At 45.9% G+C, this 21652-nt stretch overlaps 1 protein-coding gene across 3 annotated transcripts in view; it reads left to right on the forward strand.

Annotated features, from left to right (window-relative positions):
- The window catches only part of LOC147627508 (ycf3-interacting protein 1, chloroplastic-like), a 38200-nt gene extending 18668 nt beyond the window's left edge, over positions 1 to 19532 (forward strand). Inside the window, exons 3-7 of one of the 3 annotated variants that reach the window (XR_015268251.1) lie at positions 3895 to 4008; positions 4299 to 4379; positions 4460 to 4847; positions 7970 to 10283; positions 17432 to 19532. Coding sequence is in view for 2 of the 3 variants with exons in the window: in XM_086814423.1 (XP_086670549.1) it covers positions 3895 to 4008; positions 4299 to 4379; positions 4460 to 4627; positions 7630 to 7800 (534 nt within the window). In the remaining variant the exon portion in view is untranslated. Of the gene's footprint in view, positions 1 to 3894; positions 4009 to 4298; positions 4380 to 4459; positions 4848 to 7629; positions 10284 to 17431 lie in introns of those variants that run through there. The other 2 variants (XM_086814424.1, XM_086814423.1) reach the window with 2 other exon arrangements.
- Positions 19533 to 21652: the final 2120 nt, after the last annotated feature.

Raw genomic sequence — 21652 nt, forward strand, 5'->3', positions numbered from 1 at the left:
GCCTCCCCATTGGCTGTGAGAAGGATCCATCCGTAGGCTCTCTCCTTACTCGGTTGTTAAGGTGGCAAAGGGGCTGGCTTGGGTGGTGGGAGAAAGGGGGGGGGGAGGGGGGGGGGTCGACGACGAGGATCGGGTGGGGCTCCCAAAGGATGGGGCTATCAACAACGAGGCTCAGGCAGAGCTCCCACTCTAGGAGCTGCGGACGCCCGGTGCCGTGACCCGTCGGTGCGGTATCCTTCCATTCCTGCATCTCTTTTTTCATTTTCGTGTGCATCAAGGCTTGGGCTAATTCCATCTCAACCCGTACTTGGGCTTGCATTTCTCCCTTCAACATATATCTCTTCCTTCAGCGTTTCGATATCACTTTCTTTTGGGCATGCATCTGCACAGTCCATTCCTTTTCAAGCTCCTGTCGCATGGTGTTCATCTCTGTCCTTATGTGCAGCTGTATCTCCTCATAAAGGGCCTCATCTCGTCAAGCCATCTTCGCAAGCCTTCGTGAGCCAGGGGACATGATCCCTTCCCTCAGTCTTCTGCGGTAGGCATTTGGTGCCTTCGTGGGGGTGTGAAAGGTTGTCTCACCATCCTGTTCTCCCTCTAGGGATTGAGACATGTTTTCCCCTAGTTGCTGCCTTGGGGGCCTAAGCAAGGGTGGATGGGGAAAAGGGGGCACCTGCGGGTGGGGAAAGGGGGGGCAGCTGCCTGCGCACAGATCACAGCAGAGAGGCGAGCACAAAACAGAACAGGTAGAGCAAAGAGGCGTGCACTGAGCAGAGCAGAGAGGCGGGCAGAGGCGCGCAGGTGGGTGCGCACAGAGTAGAGAGGCGGGCAGAGAGAGAGAGAGAGAGAGAGAGAGAGAGAGAGAGAGAGAGGGGGGAAGATTCACCACAGAATCTGAGAGAGAGAGAGAGAGAGAGAGAGAGAGAGAGAGATTACACCATGAAATAGAAGAGACCTAAAATGGAGATGGTGTGTCGGCCTTTGATTTGATCGCGTATCATTAATCCAGGTTCCGTTGCAGCTGAGAATTGCTTTGTAAGATTTGTAGAGACCTTTGGCACCACCATAAAGACTTTAGCACCACCAACAAGCAGCAATGATAGTCTCCCCACCAAACCCTTAATTTGGACGCTGCAACAACGAATTTGTGAATCGTGGCCTCCTGTGCATCAACAACGAGTAGGCAGATTGAGAGCACCCACTCATGGTAGAAGAGGGGATGGTAGATGGCAATAACCAGAAGAGACAAGTGGTGGTGGACAATACGTAGATAGTGGGAGCGATAAGTAATAAGACCGGATAAGGATTGAGAATGAGTAATGGCGAATAGTGGGAACACAGCTAGGTAAAGTGCGAATGAAATTGTGCGAAGGTTGAAAAGTGGGTTCAATGGGTGTCGGCCCAAACAAGGACAGCACATGTGGGCAGCTGGCAACGGCGCGCACTGTGACGTGACAAGCAGCTGCCAGCGGCAAGGAGCAGGAAGGTGCTGAGTCTGAACTGTGCCGAGCCCTCAGCCAGAAGAGTGCGAAGCCCCAACACTCGGGATGAGCAATGATGGACAGATGTTGAACAGCAGATGCAAGCGGCCACAACAGGCAGCAAACCACAATGGATAGGGGAGCCACATAATCAGCTCATTCGAAGCAATTGGCGGCCTGAGCAAGGGGTAATACTAACAAGAGGGGCGGTGAGTATACGCAATCTTGGCGATGACAAGGACCAAGGGGTTGCAGTACTAACGAACATAAGTAGGATGTAGACCTTGTGGGCAATGGGGATGACAGCACACCAGTGCATCACAGCTAGGACTGTTGAGTGTCAACACAGAGATCTGGGGAGGGAGAGCGATGAAAGCTCTGTAGCTGATGAAGGGACCCGAGCAGTTGCATTATAGTAAGAGGTGGATGGGGGGCAAGTAGGAGACGATGATGGAGGGAACTGATGGTGGGGCGGGCCGCGGGTAGAAACGGATGGGAGGGCGAGCAAGAGGGCTTGAGGGAGTGAAAATGTGGTGAGGAGGTGCGACTACATGAAGTGGGCCTGCCGAGTAGTATCTCGCACAGAATGAAGAAAAAAAAAACAGAAGAGCCTTAATGTCATACATCCCATTTTGTAAAATCGTCAAAATGGGGATCTAGGGAGGGGAAGCGATAGAAGCTCTCCCCAGTCCCACCGGGCATGCCAAAAATCAGTCTACATTTGAGCTGATTTGAATGCCCTAACTAAACTAATGACAGCATAAATGAATAACAAGATGAACTGAGAGAACGTAAGTCACAAAAGCACAAGCTGTGTTGCATTCGAATATTTTTCAAACTCCAATACATGCCTTTTTATACAACTTTAAGGCACCATCGCACCCATGTGCATATGGGATAACTCACACATACACATCTTCTCTATCCCTTCTCAATTACAACCATGCTTACAACTCACACATCCAGGCAAACCGCCCTGCTACAAGTCTCGTACCCTGTAGCCAGGAGAGTCATCATAAAGGGGTTGAGGGAGGGACCGCACACAGGTGGGTGGGGTTGTTAAAAAATCTCTTAAAAAAAAGAGGTCATGAACACCGGCTGTTTTGTGTATTTGTTCGCAATCCTGCTTCCTGCCATCATTGTTATATATTGCACTCTGAACCAGACTGCAATCTTGCAATTTGCCTGTGTCTTCTCCCCCCTTAAACTAAGCTGTAATTACTGATTAATATTGTTTAACCAGGACAGTCAAACTGAAGTCAATTTGATGAAAGACCTGTGTGACTGAGGTTATGTTTTAAGTTATAGCAGTCATAAGCTAATTAGACAATGATAGAATGAAGGATTGCGCTTGCTGCAGATGCATGATTGCCCATCCACGTCCCTGATTGCGCATACCTTCCTACATGAAAGAATGCATCCAAAGCAAATTCCACACCTCCAATCTGGCAGATTAACCAAATGGCAAAAAGAGCTTTCTGGTGTGCCCTTTGACCTGTTTGTCTGCAGTCTCTGATATATCTCCATCCAAAACATCATTGGTTTTTATGATTAGCTCTTCCAGGTAGCACTCATTAGTGTCATCAGTGTATCCAATGTACACTGTTTCGCCATGCCTAGGTTTGTCTCATAGAACATATGCCAGATGTCCTTTATGTCGTACCTCTTCCACAGGAAAGCTAATTCTTCTTCTGAGGAAAATAGGCTCCGAGATGAGCTCGCATCTTACAATCTCTCAGCAATTTTCAGGAATTACATTGCCTCCATGAACCTTTAATCGTGTGGGCTCTTAGGATCAAAATGGGGTCATGTTTCACCTGGAAAGTCTGCAATTGACAGCCATGAAGTGAAATGTAACTAACCCTATGATTTGACAGTGTAATCTGTTTGTATTTTCAACATCTCATCCTGAAGTTGTAAGGGGGGTTCTGTTTTTGTTCTTGTTGGGGTGTTCTAAAAAAATTGGTGCATGCAGAGGGATTGAGGAACATGAAGAGAAGGGCAGGCAGAGGAGTGTGTTGGGCAGCAGCAGGGTAGGTTGATGACGAGAGGGAGCAGATAGCAAGATGGCTGTTTACATCACCTCCTTGAGGTACTGAGTTCTTTCTGTGAGTCTGAAGGGAGGGGGCCTTTGTGGCTGCTTAGAACAGCAGAGGTTAATGTAGTTAAGCTGGGAGGCAGCAAAGAGGAGAACGAGGAGAAGGTCTATAGTCTGTTTAAGTAAGATGGGTTAATTGCCGTTGCATGATTTTTGCATTTGAGACTGTGCAGACTAAGTGATGTAACAGGCTGCTTTTTGGTTGGTTAGAGAGAGGAAAATATGCCTTTTAAAAATGTACAAAAACACAAAAATGCATGAGCATATATAGGGAGGTACTTATAATTTGAGTATTGATGGATTTGATTAAATCAGGTGAAGTTGACAATAATGATTGAAGATCCTTGGGAGGAGGAAAAGAGAGAGCAGCTTGGTGTAGAGAATGAAAGGGGATGTTCCAGAGATGACATGGCAGCCGCTCTGGTGGATGTAAGTAGCAGTTTCTTCTGCAGGAGTATGCCTCAAAATATAAGAAGAAGCTATCATTTCACTTCCATCTCCTAGGGTCCTAGTCATCACACCAAAACACCCAAAATTTGGGGCCTTTGTGCCAAAACAGTTGTTTCAGGGTCGGTGGGCCTGTATGAAACCCTTTTTGGCCATTTCAGCCGTTCCCACTCTCAGTAATGGAAACTAGGAATATTTTAATCCAGCTTTTTATCCTCATTTGCTGCCATTTACAATTTGCTGGTTTGTATGATTACACTTCTTGCGTGAAGGTCTATGAAGGGAGAATCCCCTCTGATCGAGTTGCTCTACGAGAGCTCACAAGAGAGATGGTTTCCTGGCCCAACGTTGAGGTAAACATGGTTTAAATTTATCTTTGCTTTAGCAGCAGTTGGTTGAATTTCTGTGTTGATGTTATGGATTGACTTTCCAGGATGAAGTAGAGGCTCCAAGTGATCCTATGAAGTCACCTTATGCTAAAAGTACAGACACCGGTGTGGATCCGAGAGTAGTAGCTCAAAGGACAAAGGTTGATTGGGATGCAGCAGCAGAATTCCAGCCCGGAGAAGAGTCAGAAGACGCGAATGTGCCACCTGTTGTAGTAAGTAATTCCTGCCTTCCTGACCTCTACAGTGAAATGTTTCTCTTGGCTCATGTTGAGACACTTCATTTTGAGAAAGAAAGAAAACAAGCTTTGTTGACATCTGTTGGAGGTCAAAATGACCTATGAGACCATGTACTGACATGAAGATCATGGAGGTCTCGGGACAATCTGTTGTACTCAAGGAAACACTAAACAGAAAAGAAAACTCTACTCATCGGCTGATGAGGCTGTGATGGCAGGGGTACAACCGTACAACAAGTGGAGGCTCGATTGGTATGGGCTTGTGGAAATTCTTGATCAGGGCTCTTCCATCACAAAAGACTGCCCATTTCCATTCTTTGCAAGCGGCCCAGACTCTAGCCAATTCTGCACCCTTTTGGCTTTATGTGTGTTGGTGTAGGCTTCTTTGCTATCCATTATTTTGTGCCCTTAAGTGTCTTAAGACTGCTTGAGAACTTCAAGAGAGAGAGAGAGAGAGAGTTATACTAACGTCTGAAGACCCAAAGAGTATATGAGACTAAATAGTAGCACAAGAGCCCTAGGCAGCACTGGTTCGAGAAGTCAATGATCTTGGAAAGTGGGCCAAACCCCTCATGGAACAGATAATGAAACCCCCCCGTGGATCTCATAGTATATTGGGCAGTGACATATGTAATGCTCCTCTGTCTCAACCTTTGTGCGGCATAATTGGCAAATCCTCTCCTCCCTAGGTCTCCATATGAGAGTTTTCATAGGTACAAGCCTAGCTATGGTGGATCAAAGAGATCCATGGTGTGTGTGTAGAGAGAGAGAGAGAGAGAGAGAGAGAGAGAGAGAGAGAGAAGAAAGAAAGAAAGATATATTAAGCGTCTACTAAAGACCCAATGGGCCTATGAGACCAAAGTGATACAATAATGTCCGTGGCATATCTCATCATGGAAAACTAAGAACATAGAAACATGAGAACAACATTAGTTCCGAGTAGATGGTATACCACTCTCCAAAATATCAAGCATGGGGCTAATGAGTATGGCCAAGAGGTCTCCCTCAGTTATGTCACGTGGAAAGGTAGCTCGATGGCGGCGGAGCATGTCCTAGATCTGGAGCTGATGAGGTGATTCCAACGGACGGGGGGCGTGGGGCGTCGGGCACACTGGAGTGCGGAGGCTTGGTCCGAGGAAGCTCCTCTCGGGCACACTGGAGTGCGGAGGCTTGGTCTGAGGTAGCTCCTCTCGGGCGAGGTAGGCCCGTAATAGCTCGTGGAGGGTCCACAAGATCCACTATATCGATGTCCTCCACCTCCTGGGTTCGGAAGAAACTAGTGATGGTTGGCTGGCGAGGGAGGGGGCGGCGTGGCTGGGGCCGAGAAGCTCTCTCAAGAAGGTGTCCCTGTGTCTGCGGAGCTCAAGCAGGAAGAGGCCTAGGCAACGCTGGTCCTGGAAGTCAATGATCCTGGAGAGTGGACCAAATCCCATTACGAAATAGATAGTGAAAGCTCCCGCGGATCTCATAGTATACTGGGCAGCGGCATATGTAATGCTCCTCCGTCTCAACCTCTGTGTGGCATAATCGGCATATCCTCTCCTCTTTGGGTCTCCATATGAGCTTCCCGGCTCTGAAGATGCGCTCAACTCTACCTGTCTCCACTCTGAGGCAGTGGGATGAAGCCCGTATTTGGCCAATCGCAATCCGCATGCTATGGGACATGTGAACACTCAAGTAGCCCGGCTGCTGGATGAATCCATACTCAATGAGTGTGAGGAAGTGATCTCTGGAGAAGTGCATCTTCGTGGGGAGCTCCGGAGGTGCGATCCATGTGCAATGGGCTGAGAATGAGAGAGAGAGAGAGGTCAAGAGAGAGATTATTGCACGACTCAACGATAGATTGATTGATGTGATAGAAGTTCACTCACCAAGTACAATGCTTGTGGAGGCTTGCAGCCTTACCTGTTGACCCATACAAACATCACACTCTAATAAGTTGATGCCACATGTCACACTTATCTTATCCACTCATAAGAGTGTCTTCACACACTAGTAGAACAATAAGCCTTTTAGGGGCTATTCACACACACACACACACACACACACACATTTTTTTGTGGAAACCACTATTTCATTATTAATGCAATGACAATTATAGCTGCCTCAACATGGAGCAGCTACTACAGGAGAACTAGAAACAGTGATAACACGTCCACACACACACACACACACACACACACACAGGGGGTTCACACACATGAGGGGGACACAGAAACATGTGATTCCGAATCCCAACAAACCCCCCTCGGAGCGAAGGTGGAGATGCTTGAGAAGATCTTCAATAGCCATGGTGATTTGGGCTCAAGATTGTAATCATGTGGTACGAAAGAACACTATGATGCTAACATCTTGGAACCCATGCCAAGCTTGATATTAGAGCGTGACCACTCATGACAGTCCGTCAAGACAACCCCCCTGTCTCTAAGCAAGGAAATTGAAAAGGGTTCAAGGCTTATTGCAAAGATGGAACACATGAAAGATTGACATAGTCACAACACATTTATTACAGTCAATTTTGGGGGACCACTTGGGCAGAGAACCCATGACTCACACATAATAGGAATTAGATAATTTTTGGAAGTTTAAAAACTTCTTGATGATGTGCTGAAGAAGATTTGCATTTTTGCATCGGCATTACCAAGCGATTGACACTTGGGTTATTATTTTAGGCTTGGGGGCCAAGGCAGAGAATTGCACAAATTGGTAGTTGTAGAGGAAAAACCCCAAATTTTCGGTGATGTATTGGCTCCAATTTGATACATGAGGCTTAATTTTGGAAAAGCCTTGCTGTAGGAGCTTCAATTTGATGATTTTCATCATATTTCAAAAAATCCCCTTATTTTCTATACTGCAAGAGCTCCAATTGAAGTAGAGGGTTGAATTTTTGCAAAAGCTCGAAAAACTGTGTATGCATAAGCTATAATTTGATGATTTTTCTCAAATTTCATTGATACATTGGCTCCAATTCGATGCAGGAGCTTAATAATTTTGGAAAAACCCCAAAATTTTGTGGCTGCAGGAGCTTCAATTCAATGATTTTCATCATATTTTGGAAAATCCCCACATTTTCTATACTGCAAGAGCTCCAATTGAAGCAGATTGATGAATTTTTTGCAAAAGCCCCCAAAATACTGTATATAATTTGATGAATTTGTTCAGAATCAGGGTCTTACCTGTGTGTGAACCCACTGTATGGACACAACAAAAGCCAGACAAGAAGATTGCATAGATTTTTTCAAATGCCCCTGTTTATACAATATTTTCGAAGTATTACAATCCCTTTGCCTTATGGGATAACTCTCACACACCACTGAGGCATGATTGACTACTCTTGGTACCAACTTCCAAGCCATCTTCTCCTTACTGCACCAAGGGTGGATCTAACCCTCCGCCCCCTTGGCTCCTAAGCTACTACACCACACCACACATGGCTCCTACAACTCCTCATACATAAATGTTTGACTGTGGAGTGATCACTGATACCCATCCAAACAGACATCAAACCTTATACATATGAATGAACAACTATATAATTGCTAGAGTGGAACACATCCCCACAGGTGAATTAATTTGTTTGAGGGCGTATGAATCAGCACTGAAAAAGATGCCCATGGTGAAGGTCCTGTCCAAAATGTGGTGCCAATGATGCAAGACGTGATGCGGAATGATTATGTCAAGAGCTACATATTAAATGGGGAACAAGTTGATGGCAATGTCGAGAATAATAACCCCAAGCACAGCAAAAAGGAAACCCATCAGAGCCCCAAACTGGTAGGCAGCACCTTTTCTGGGTAGACATTCTGAGATTCTCTTGAAGCTGTGCACACTGGATCATCACCTTCGGGCCTTCAAAGTCCTCGATAGGTGCTCGCTATTGCTGTTATTTCTGATGGAGTAGGAGTCGATAGCTGCTCTCAACAAAGGGAAGCGCACACGGTAAATGGAAGCACTGCTGGAAGACAGGAGAGAGGGGCCCCGGGGGGCTGCGCAGTAAGATTGGGCGTGGGTGAGGTGTGGCGATGATAGGCAGATGGGCGGCCCACACTCAGAATTGACGACTTGACACGTGACGTGAAGGTGTGCCGAGCAGGCTCCAAACCACCATGTCAGCAGCGGTGCCATTCGGAACCCATAAGGTGGGTGGCCAGCATGTGTGGATGGCCAAGCAGACGAAGGTGTGAAGGGCGGCAGGTATAAATGACGAGTTAGTGGAGCTGAGCGGGAAGCTGGCGGGTGGATGCACTGAGTGTGAAGGTGCGGAGCAGCGAAGGCTGAGTCAGGTGATGACAAGAGGCGAGAGTGAGAAGGCACAGATGAGGGAGGGTGAGAGGGGGATGAAGCTACGAGGGGTCGAAGGTAGTGGAGGTGAGTACAGGTGCTGGGGGCAGCCAAGCAAGCGCAGCACACCACTAGTAGCTATGAAAATGGACCTGCAAAAGCCTCTCCACACAAGTGATGAAACCCTAGAGCAACAGCAAAATAGCAACCTAGAATTGGTAGAAAAATGAAGATGAGAACATTAGCAACCAAAGAAACCCTAAACCTAGAGCAGAAAACCCTAATTAAGACCAAACATTTGGGGGAGGGAGAGTTATGGAAACTCTCCCTCCCCAGCAGGGTCGCCAAAAACTTGCGCTACCTGTAGCAAGTTCGAATGGACACAACAAAAGCTAGACAAGAAGATTTTATACAATATGCTCAAAGTAATACAATCCCTTTGCCTTATGGGATAACTCACACACACCACTCCTACTTTCACATTTAATAATCAATGGGCAATTGACGCCTCTACACCCACTCTAATGAGTGTGGTAGTGTTTGTGTGTGAACCACCTTTTAGAGGGGTATCAATAATATCTAGATATTTGTGTGTATGTGAGTGACATAAGCAATAATGTCAGAAGGTCAACCTTTGTAACCTATAAAGGTATGTGTATTTCATTGAATTAATCAAGCAACTATCACATCTTTAGTCGTGTACTCCACTCTCTCTCTAATAACTTTGTTCTCTCTCTTCTCTCTTTCCTTTCACACACTCTCCTATGACATGAAGATCTTTCAATCTCCATAGCTGTGCAAAACCTAGCTGTAGCTCTACCATGAAGATCAACATGGTATAGAGTTGGTGCCTTGTTGCTCATGTTTCTCAAAACCCGCCTGGCGCCTCACAACCCAACGCACCACTGCCACTTCACAGTCAGTCGCTACCTGCCTTTAGCCACTGCACAAACTGCGCAGCCCGACTACACGGGTCTGGTCAGCCTCTCGACTACTGCACTGAGCCGCCTTGTTGCACCCGCCATAACTCTGTTGTCGCCACTACCTGCCAGCTCATAGCCAGCCCCCCTAATCAGCGCTGCCTGTCTACGCCAACCTGCACCAGTTGCTGCCCACCTATCTACGCCAACTTCACATGCCCGACAATCAGCATCGCTGTTTGCTGCCCAGTCAAGTGCCAACCGCCCCTCAGCCAGCAGTGTCAAAGCGCTCCATAGCCACAAGCTTCTTCATAGACATGGCACCTGCAGCAACCAGGTGCACATTTGGATTGAAAAAAAAAGGGAGAGGACACTGCTGAGTACCTGAGGAGAGCCTGCATCAAATCAACAAAATCAACTAGCAGACAAAGGTATTCATCAGAAAATTCTTGGGGGTTTTTTAAATTTTTGCAAATCCAGTTTTTTAAATTTTTTGCAAATCCAGCTTAATCAAAGTATTAATCCAAATTCTTTCATCTTTTTTTAAAATTGAGGGCATATATCAAGCATTCAAGTGTTGCTATAGCCTCACATAGCATCATTTTCAAGAAGCCCTAATTTTTGAAAAATCTTATTTTTTAGGCATTATTTGTATAGGATTAGATGTGTGTGTGTGTGTGTGTTTTGGTGCATGGAACCCCGACTACTGGGAGGTGGTTTTTGGGCACTTTACAAGGAAAATACCAGGTTGCCCCTTCAACTTTAGGTTAATCATGGACTAGAAATTGCTAACAGAGAACTGGAATGGCATGGAAGATCACGGGAGGTTGGAAACACCATGCGCACATTGGAGTAGGTTGTTTCATGCTCTGTTAGGCCTTCTTGAACCACGGAAAGCTTTCTTCCTATCACAAAAGAATGGACGTTTCGTGGCGGATGTGGTCAATGATGAAGGCTATGTTATCTTCTTCCTAGCAGCAAGCCTGAGGTATGGGTTGGGCATGCACTATAGGCCTCTATGGCATCTCATACGCGGCCTCTTGTAGTCTCTTCAGCTAGTGCCTCCGTTGAATAGGAGCATTCGAAGGACTGGCGGGATGCTCCACCTCATGCTACAAGGTTACATGAACTAACAGCTCAAAGGGTCTATATCAAAATGCTTGCTCCTTCTTGATTGTAGATCATGCTAATGCGCTTTGGATAATGCATAAAACAGATAGATGGTGGGGTGGTTGTTTGAGGAGCATATGAAAAAATGCTTTGGCCCCACTAAAAGAAAGAGTGTAGGAGTTCTACTTGTCAGTGTGTTTTTGGAAAAGAGGCACATCGCTATCACCTCTGCACCCTAAGCTATAAGAGCACTCACTTGCAAAAGATTAAATGCCAAATCTGGAATGTACAGAACATCAAAGGAGTACCTCTTGTCCTCGGAGGAGCGGAAGATGGGGATGGTGCCGTGTCCATGAACTAGCACAGAAGAAGAATCACCCAAAGTGATATCACCTGTCTTGGGAGTAAAGTCCTTGAACCAATCCCGATGAGGTGTCATGTGAGCAGTAGCACCGCTATCCACAATCCACGACTGCGATTGAGAAGTCACAAGAGCAAGTACACGACGAGTACCTGCTATTAGAAGAATACCATCATCCTTCTTGGTCTGAGACACCGCTGTAGATGTGGAGTCCTTTGCTTCTTCATCCCGCTTCTTGTTGTGACATTGGGGCAATTTATGACCCTTCTTGCCACAGTAGTGACACTCAATGTCCTTGTTTTTAGATTTTTTTTTTTATCTTTGTCCTTGTCAGAACCCCCTTTCCCTTTCTTCTATCGACTCTTCCCTTTATCTCGTGCAGCCAAAGCTCCATCAAAACCACCAAAGGTGCCAGTCCGCTCCTCAAAGCGAAACTCAATTTGCATAATGGAGGGGAGAACTTCCTCCCAAGTAAGTGAAAGAGGACGAGGAGAAAAAACAAGAGACTGAAAGTAAGCATCAAACCTCTCTGAAAGCTTGGAGAAATGAAATGATATATTAACGTCTCTAAGAGGCCATAATGGCCTATGAGACCAAAACTAAGAGTACATCTGAAGTTGGTGTCTCATCAAAGAGAACAATTAAATGAGACTAAAAAGTACAATAAACTGATTGTCCTACAGCTATAAGAACAGAACTGTAAGACTCCGAGGTGATACTGAGTAGAAAATACTGGAAAATACTGAAAAATGTATATCAGGTAGTTCCATGTATGTTGATCAGTTGAAGTGTTGCCCTCTCCTTAGATCAAGTATCTCCGCCATGGGGCTGTCTAGAATGGAGAGGTCGTAGAAGCGAGGTAGGCACCTCCGATGCCGAGCAATAATGGCTCTGATCTGGCGATGGTGAGGATGCCGTGGTTGGGATCCTGGTGGGCGTGGCCGACGAGCACGACATAAGATAACTGCTCTATTGGTGGTAACTCCCTAGGAGCGTGGTCGGTGCCCTGATGGCCCAATAGAGGCACTGTGTGGGCTGGGTTGCTGGTGCTGGTGCCGAAGAAATCTGTCAGGGTCCTCTGTCTAGGTACATCATGGCTCGGCCTCCTGTCTGCCGCCAAGAGGGTCTCTTTGTGTCTCCTGAGCACAAGTAGAAACAATCCCAGGCATCTCCGATCCTCAAACTCCATGACCCTGCATAACGGCCCAAAACCCTCTCGGAAGAGGCAGTGATATCTCCCTCAAATCTCATAATAGACTGTACATCGGCAAATGTAGTGTTCCTCTGTCTCTACCTCCTGGTAGCATAGCTGACAAATGCGGTCATCCAAGATTTGATGCACATATCGCCTTGTCGTCTCAATCCGCAGCTGGTGTGATGAGGTCCGGATCTGTCCAATGGCACAACGTATCCCATGTGATAGGTGTACATCCATGTACCCCAGGTGGGTGATAAAATCATCCGGAGAGAAGCCGAATAGCCATATCCTCTGTAGAGATATCCTTGCCACAAACAGCAAGCTCGTCCCAGAGATCTTTCATCTTCGAGATGAAAGCAGATAAAGATGGAAAGGCAGAAACTGACAAATTCATAAGCTGCTTTTCCAAAGCCAAAATCCGACCTAGAGACTTAATCTCATAAAGATCTGCAAATGCCTTCCAAACTTCATGTGCAGCATCTGTTGTACGCACGTGAGAGAGAACAAAACCTTGACAATTCAACATCAGAAAAGAGAAAACGCGACGAGCATTTGCCCGCCAAATATCAATCTGTACGTGAGTCACACCAACGTAGTAAGGGTGGGAGGGGTGGCATCGGCAGCTGTAACAAGCCAATCCCAGAGATCCACTCCACGCAAGGCTGATTTCACCTTCACCTTCCACAAAGTGTAGTTGGAGCCACCCAACTTTGTAGACTCAGAGAACATATGAAGAGTAGTCGGGACAGCCATCACAAAAGCTTGGGCTCAATCTCAAAAGAAAAATGCACAATCTCAGAAGAAGTGTCCGCCACAGGTACTGGATGCCACCAATCCTCAAAGCAGAACACCATCAACTGCAAGAAACACCTATAGAGAAAAAAACGCAGCACAACAAGTGCTGTTGCCTTGAAGCAGAGTAGCTGATAGTGTGTACAGGGGGTCTCAATGGTCAAAACCTGTGATGGATGACCTGAAGCTGCAGTGGAGAAGCGCCAGAAGAAGCCAGCCGACCTGCAATAGATCTAAGAAGAAAACGCAGAGATGAAGGTGCTAGAAACTGAGGAGAAGCTGGAGCAGCAGAGTAACGCTGAACCTGGAGCGATGATACCATGAAAGAGTGCACAGAGCGAAAGCAAACAGTCACTAGAGTGTGCTGAGAGAGAGTGCAAGAGAGAGAGAAATATGAAGCAACTATGCGGAATATACTGCACTGAAACAGTCCCAAGCAAGAGATCATGAAGCTGGCCAACTGGACATCAATGACCTGACCTGGGAAAAATGCTAGAAAAATATAGAAAATAGGGTGGCCAGCCCACAACCAAGGGCCATGAAAAGGGACCAAAAGGGAACTCCAACCATGAGCAGAAACTGGGGATGAATGTGCTAACACCAACTGCCAAGCTCCTATGTGCCATCAGCCAAAGAAAGAGGGTGATCTTTTGAGGCTAGAAAGTGTCCCAGAGCCACTTCCAGAAATCTAAGAGAAAACGCTGTGAGAGGCCTTGTGACTGCCAATGTACTACTGTTGTCAGGGTGCCCTCAACCTCAGGCATTTGAATCTTGCGGCCTAGCCGCGCGGTGTATGCAAAGAAAGCTGTATCTAGAGTCTCCTCCCGATCAACATGATCACGCCAAGTCCACTCCCCCCCCCCCCCCCCCCCCGGGTCCCACTGGAGGTGCGTGAGGGGCCGGCTCTCCCAAATCCATAACCGCTAGAGTCTCTCCTTGGCCACCTTGGCCGACGGGAGGTCTATGTGCCTCTCATGTGCATGAAATCCAATCACCCTCACACTCTGTAAGGTGCCGCCACTGAAATCATCCAAAGGGGGCTTTAATCTCTCTAATCTGTTGTGGGGACCAATAGGAAAAGTGAGCAAACCAGAACCCTCATCCCCGCCATGGACTACCAAGAGAATATCATGCCTAGTAAACATGCCGAGCCACTATGGGGGGATCAGATCTGGGATAGGGGCCAGCCACTCTTGGGGAATAGCAGAGTCGATGTCGAGGCTAAGTCTGTCTCTACCCCGGATCCTAGCCAGGCCTCTCTCCTGAGCCTCTGGGGGAAGCTGTCTGTGTGCAAGCCAATCTCCAAGGGACCTAGTAGGTCCTGTGCTCAACGCTCCCCATGATACATGAGGTTGGGACCCGAACATATGGCCATTGGGTAAACGGATCAAGGGGTTCCAGATCAGGGGCTACCGAAGACGCTCCTCCGAAGCTACCGGATCTAACTGCCTAAGGGCCGGCTTAAGGTGGTATCAAGCTCGGAGTAGGCTGGCTGCAAATCTGTCCTCAAAAGTTGGGCTAAATCCATGGGCCCGCATCTCTGTGAAGATCCATCTGGTGTGCTGCAGCCAAGGTCCCCCAGGCTCGGAGTACGGGCTGAAATCCAGGCCAAGAGGAAGTCCTTCCAACGCTCACCACCTAGGAGTCCTCTAACAATCAACTTCCCCAACAAAGCGTGGCCCTGGATGGAGGGGTCAATGATGCCTAGGCCCCCTCTGTGGGCTAAATCCGTGGGCCCGCATCTCTGTGAAGATCCATCTGGTGTGCTGCAGCCAGGGTCCCCCAGGCTCGGAGTACGGGCTGAAATCCAGGCCAAGAGGAAGTCCTTCCAACGCTCACCACCTAGGAGTCCTCTAACAATCAACTTCCCCAACAAAGCGTGGCCCTGGATGGAGGGGTCAATGATGCCTAGGACCCCTCTGCATCGCGGTTGAATGATCACTCTTCAAGCCACCTTGGCCCGGGCAAGCCTCCCATCACTGCCAACCCACAAGAAGTTCCGGATGAACCGCTGTATCTGACAATTGCATGCTCGGGAGAAGGCCCGACAAGAAGTTATGTACCACATGGTGGCCAGAAGGACCTGGTTCGCCGCCACCACTCAACCTACTAGGGAGAGCCTTGCAGAACTCCAGTGCAACTTCTTCCAAATGCTCAGAAGAAGAGGGTAAGCTACTGCTCTGAGGAGAGATCAATGCCCACCTGGCATCCCAGATAGTGGACTGGAGTGCCCCTCGGGATGCACTGAAAGCCTCAATTGGGCAGCGAGTCGATGCAGGTGCAGAGCCTACCTACCCAAAAACCACACAACTTGTGTCAGTTGATCTGCACTCCTGATGCGTGACAAAAGATCTCAATCGCCTCTGCGAATCTCTGGAGATTCTCCACATCTCCAGATAGGTACGCTGTTGCATCATCTGCAAACTGGGAGTCCAACAGCTCCTAAGTACGGATGGGGAGACGCAATCCGTAGAGCCCCTTCTCCTGAGTTGAGAGAGCTACTCATGGCCTTGGCGACAAATAGGCAAGGTGCCAATGGACAGCCCTGCCGGACCGAGCGAGAAAGGGGAAATCTGTCACCTCAGGCTCCCTGGATGAGAACTTGACGTGAGAGGCTGAGTAAAGTCTTGAAACACCACGGATCCACTCCACTGGGAACCCCATCCGGTTCATTGTGCCCTCCAGAAAGCTCCAGTCAACTCCAGTTTCTCCTTGAATCTACTCACATGAAAAACTAGATGAACTCGCACATTACGAGGCAATTCTAGCTTATAGGTCACCTCACCAATCTTTTTCAGAATCCGGTAGGTCCACAATACGTAGTAATTTCCCAACCTTCCCTGTTTATGAAGTCTCAAAACCATGATTTGACAAATCCAGAGCACTTATGATAGAATTCTGTGCACTGACTAGCATCTCTCGCATATTCACTAAGAAATTTCTCACCCCATTAATGAAGTTCCATAGTTACCACATATCAGGTTGATATCCATACATCCGTAAAAATGGACTGTAACAGTAGCTAGGTTGATATCCATACATCTGTAAAAATGGAATGCTTAGTACTATTGTAGGCAAACTCAACCATAGGGATATACCGATCACGTGGAGACAAATGAACGAAGCATATCCTCCAAAACCTGATTCACCCTCTTTGTTTGCCCATACAAGATTCAGGATGATCACAGGGACTTATACAATAGACCATACAATCTGAAAAGCTGCCCAACAAATTGTTGTGCAAATTCAATTGCTTTTACAGTTAGAAAACTTGCCATCTTGGTAAGCCTATCTACTACCACCCAAATAGCATCATGTCCCTGCTGGTCCATGGCAATCCAACAATGAAATCCATGGACATACTTTCCCATTTGTTAAAAGGAATCTCTAGAGGCTCCTTCCTAAGGTGTTCAGCCTTGTTCACCTAATTTTAGTAACATGTCACAACATAATCCTATGTCAAAAAGGGCTGGCCGACTTGAATCACCCGACCTAGAGTGGTTTTGCTATATAAAGAGAAATTTGGTTCTTCATTTGTTCATCTCATCTCAGGGTTTTTGGAGCATACAGTTAGGAGCAACCACTTGAGGCCTGATTGGAGATGCTAGAAACAGATCTACAGTTGGTGTTGGGCTGAACACTAACATCTTACAGCAACATTAGGGCTGAAGATGAGAGATCTACATTTTCAGTATCATTTTGTACTTGGAGAGTACTGTTGTGTCTTATTTTCTTGTACATAAATTTTACAGTAGTTTAGGTAGTTTTGTGTTGTGCATGTGTCTATCTATTCCATTGTTCTCTATCTTCTCTTTTGTTCACTTGCACATTAGGCACAAGCCAGAGAGAGAGAGAGAGAGAGAGATTATGTTAAAGTCTGCAAAAGGCCAAAATGACTTATGAGACCCAATCAAGAGTGTTGCAAACGTTGTGTTTTTGTGTGTGTGTGAGAGAGAGAGAGAGAGAGAGAGAGAGAGAGAGAGAGTGAGACACACTCCTTTGTACATTTAATTAATAAACAGAACAGTGCTTTCACCAAAAAAAAAGTGTGTGTGTGTGTGTGTGTGTGTGTGTGTGAGAGAGAGAGAGAGAGAATGAAGTCTTTTCTTTTGGGACAGGGTTTTAGTGTGCTATACTTAGTGAGTGCCATACCAATTCTGATTGGAATAGGTGTCGTTGCAATTCTCTTTCTCAACTCACTCCGATAAAACATTGTTCGAGAAGATGTGCACTGCATCAGTTTTGCTGCAGCTCTTTGTTTTGTGCATGTATCATCATTATGTAGTGTAGATAAACCAAAAGGGATGTAGATGGAGTTATATGGAAGAGGGCTTTCCGAGATGCCTGATTCATTATAGCTTGTACTAGAACTTTTTCGCCTTTGTATGTAGGCTGTTTGGGCCAGCTTATTAATGCCTGATTCATTATCGTATGTAGGCTGTTTAGGCCAGCGGCTGAAGGCCACATTGTCTTTTGTACTTCCTTTCTGATTGATAGACTTCCACTTCAGTCTAAACTATGTTAAAAGTGATTGATAAAAGAAGTTATATCATAATTGACAAGAAGGTCGTTTCCTAGCCCATGCAAACTCAGGATATGTCATGTGTTTGCTGCTGAAGAGCAGGCTTCTGCAGCGCATCTCCTTTTTCGTTTCTCTGCTTTCTGATGTGGCAAAGCACCTTTTTTCCATGTGTTTGAGACTTGAGACTTGAGACTTGTCCAGCAGCTTGTTCTCTTGGTGGCAGCAGGAACATCAGCCCAGAGCAGATTGTCTCCAGTTTTTGCGCTGGTCCTGTCAACATTGAAAGCTTTGATCCTTTTCCTTGATGGTGATTTGATGTTAGCTGAGGAGCACAAAACTACAAGAGACTACTATCTTCCTTGATTTTTCAAGCTTCCACAAAAGCATTCCTGCTGACCTTGCATTATCGTAGCGATTACCATATCAAGGGCTCCACAACAAGTTTGTGATGTCAACTTCGGATCCATCGTCCCATCACACAACAAAACAGAAATTATGTACAATTTGATGAAGAAACACAGACATGCGTGAAAGGAGAGACAAGGCGCCTCTTTCTTGTTGAATGCCATGCTTAAGTAGAGAGAAGGGGGTGCAGGGAGGCACTATCAGAGTAGAGCACGTGTGGAGAACTTTTGCAAAGATACGATGCGTTTTCGCACAGATTTGGAACTCGGAAGTGGTGCTATAGGCAGAGTTCCAATCCTGCACATTTGTGCTAGTTGGGAATATCATGGCACCGTCAATGGACACTGTGCCTTGAAAATAGACATCATGGCCGCCCGCCTTCGTGGCTACATCCTGGCACCATTGGGGTGTGCTGCAGGTGGGGAATGGACCTCTTTACTGTGCCGTGGCGACTCTTCTGCATATTGCGTTCACTCAGTTTCCCTCACAAGCATGGATTTTGGTACCATCAGAAGGTGCTGCGGTGTTATGAAGCCTGATCATCATATGTCATGGACGAGTTGTCCTGCTCAACCTAGATACGGCGCCAAATAGATGGAATCAAAGTGAGGTGTTTGCACACACTGAATCGAGCTTTTGCATAATAGCCCAGCCCTCGCTGCACCTTCGAACAAAAGCCTTCACGTTCAGCGCCCATGGTCTAAAAAAGCTCTTACAATCACTCACGTCAAGTTTTGAACAAAGCTTACAATAACACAGTCATGGCCATGCACAGGCTTCTACGTCGAGCTTCTAAAGAGTTTTACAACAAGGTGGTTGGCTTGGGGACAAGGCAGTTGGCTCAGGGCGGGGTTCCTTTGGTGGGTGCCTCGCCATGGACTCTGGGCTTGGCTAATGAATGGTTGGCCGTTGGCGTGGGGGTTAGATGTTGGTGTGCCAGGCTTCCATTGCCATGGTCAACATCATGTTGCTCGACTACTATGAGAGCCCTAACTTGGGTCCTGTGATTGATGGTGATCGTAGAATTGAGAGAAGAAAATACAACACCGTTTTGTTCATTTTTGTACATCCTCGTTTGAAGAATGTCATGCTCTCTGTGCATTCAATCTCTTCTCAACGTCGCCTACGAGTATTTGTCTGTAAGGAGCACGCACAATGCGCAAGAACCTGTGCACCTTCATGCGGCAAGAAATTACTATCTTGGAATCAAATTGAATTCAATTTCAATTCAATTATTATGCATTGTTATAAAGTTGAAAATAATACCACTTGTTTGGTATTCTTTTTCTCAACTCCAAGATCTTTGTAGCTTGAGGTTAATTTAGTCAACTGGTGGGTAGTATAATTTTTGTATGCCTTAGTGCAGTGATTTAAATTGCTAATTTATCTACATAATCCAAACTATCTAAGGACATACCTACTCATGTTCTATAAAGATTTTCTTGACAATCTGTACTAGATAATTCTTATCCTTTGTAATTATTGAGAATTAAGTATATTTATTACTAATAATTGTTCACCAATCCTATTATAAGCCTATTTCATAAAAATTTGTGCCGACGTAGGTCTATTTCATAAAAATCAAATTTGTGAGCCAAGTTTTTTTTTAAAGACACGAGTCTACGTCCATGAGCCTACAAACATGAGTCTATAGGAGTGAGCCTACATCCATGAGTCTACACGACATCCATGAGCCCAAATCCGTAAGTCAATAGGTAGAGAGGTGAGCCCATAAGTTTGAGCCCACCAACTATAATGTAAGTCTAGGTCACTCACTAGACGTACGAGTATTAGTTTAGAGACATAAGCCTACATGCATGAGTCTACAAACATGAGTCTATATAAGCGCGAGCCTATTGAGATGTCAAGCTCAATGAGAGTTGACACTCACGACGTGTATGCATGATCGTTTCACATTTACATCACTGGCACATTTGGTAGTCAACATGACGAATCTTTGTTAGTGATTCTACAATTGGACTACACCTACATAGTCCACCCTCTGAGTTATAGCATACTTGTCAACTCACCTATTTAGCATGTTCTGACTAGAATAATCCTTATACATGAAAGGAGAATGATTCATTTAGGTGTTTTTATTGCATCACTATCACAAATTGTAAGGAAAATCAAGCGCCTTCCCGAGGCTCAACAAGATGTTCTAACTCCTCAATTATCAAGACAACTCTTCTATCCTTATTTATGATTACCATCTAAGCTACTCTTCCCAAGTTTGTTTCTCTTGGAAAGTATCTACAACTCGGGTCCACTCGATACCCAGAGCAATGTTTAATCATTTTTCTACTTTGACTAGATCCTTAGACTCAACCTCAAATTCTTAACACAATCCATATGTATGGTTGGCATATGCATAGGCCAAGGAGAGCCATACATAAAGGCATATACATAGGCCCTTGCCCTATGCATAGGCTTTACACATAGCCCATAAGTGTAGCATACAATCCCTAGGAGTGGCAACACTATTGATCAACACAAGTGAATTGTGCAACGACACTTTGTAGAGACACACCATAAATCTGTTGTTTTATTACAAGCCAGTAGGCACTCTATTAGTGAAGAATGAACCAGAATGTGATTTGGTAGGCAAAAGTATGGGCTATGTATAAAAAATCCAATGCATAGGGCAAGGGCCTTTGCATGTGCCTTTGTGCGTGGTGGCTACTCTTACCCCTTTAGAATATATCAGCTATGTAAAAAATGCTAGCCTTTATGCATGGAATTTATGCACTATATATAAAAGTATCTTTTATACATGGCATTTATATCTAATGTATAAGGGTAGCCTTTATGCGTGGACTTTTTTGAGAAGTCAAGCTCAAGATGAGGTGACACTCACAAGGCGCCTGTATGACCATTCGAATTTTACATCACTGGCGGGTTTGATAGCTAGCACCGATATATCTTCGCCCTAGAGATTCTATAGCTGGACTACACCGACTAGTCCACACCTACCCACTCGAGTTAGCGTGTTCACATTATGGACCGTATGTACATAGTACTTTAGTACTTATGTTGTATTTTCCTTATCTTTTGTTAGAACTCTTTTTGTTGTGAAGAAGAACATTTTTCATTCTCTCATCTTGTCTCTTCTAGGATTTGTGTGAGTGTGTGTGCGCTTGCAAGAGCTCAAGCTCCCTTCTCCCCTGCATCTTTTCATGGTATCAGAGCCTAGTTCATGCCAAGGAGCTAAGCGGCAAACAAGAGAAGCACAAGAAGCAGTACGAGAGTAAGAGCTTCATCTACTCTTCCCTCTTTATGCTGGCTACTACACCCTTGTCGGGAGCTCTTCGAGAGGCACAGGTAAACGAACTCTGATTAAGGAGTTGTCTTCGTAGGAGTGGAGCTGTAGGACAACTAACTTTAGATAAATTTTTGGAGCCGAAAACGCATT

This window comes from Cibotium barometz, chromosome 20 (assembly GCF_041138505.1).
Source record: "Cibotium barometz isolate CiBa-2024 chromosome 20, ASM4113850v1, whole genome shotgun sequence".
Classification (NCBI taxonomy): Eukaryota; Viridiplantae; Streptophyta; class Polypodiopsida; order Cyatheales; family Cibotiaceae; genus Cibotium; species Cibotium barometz.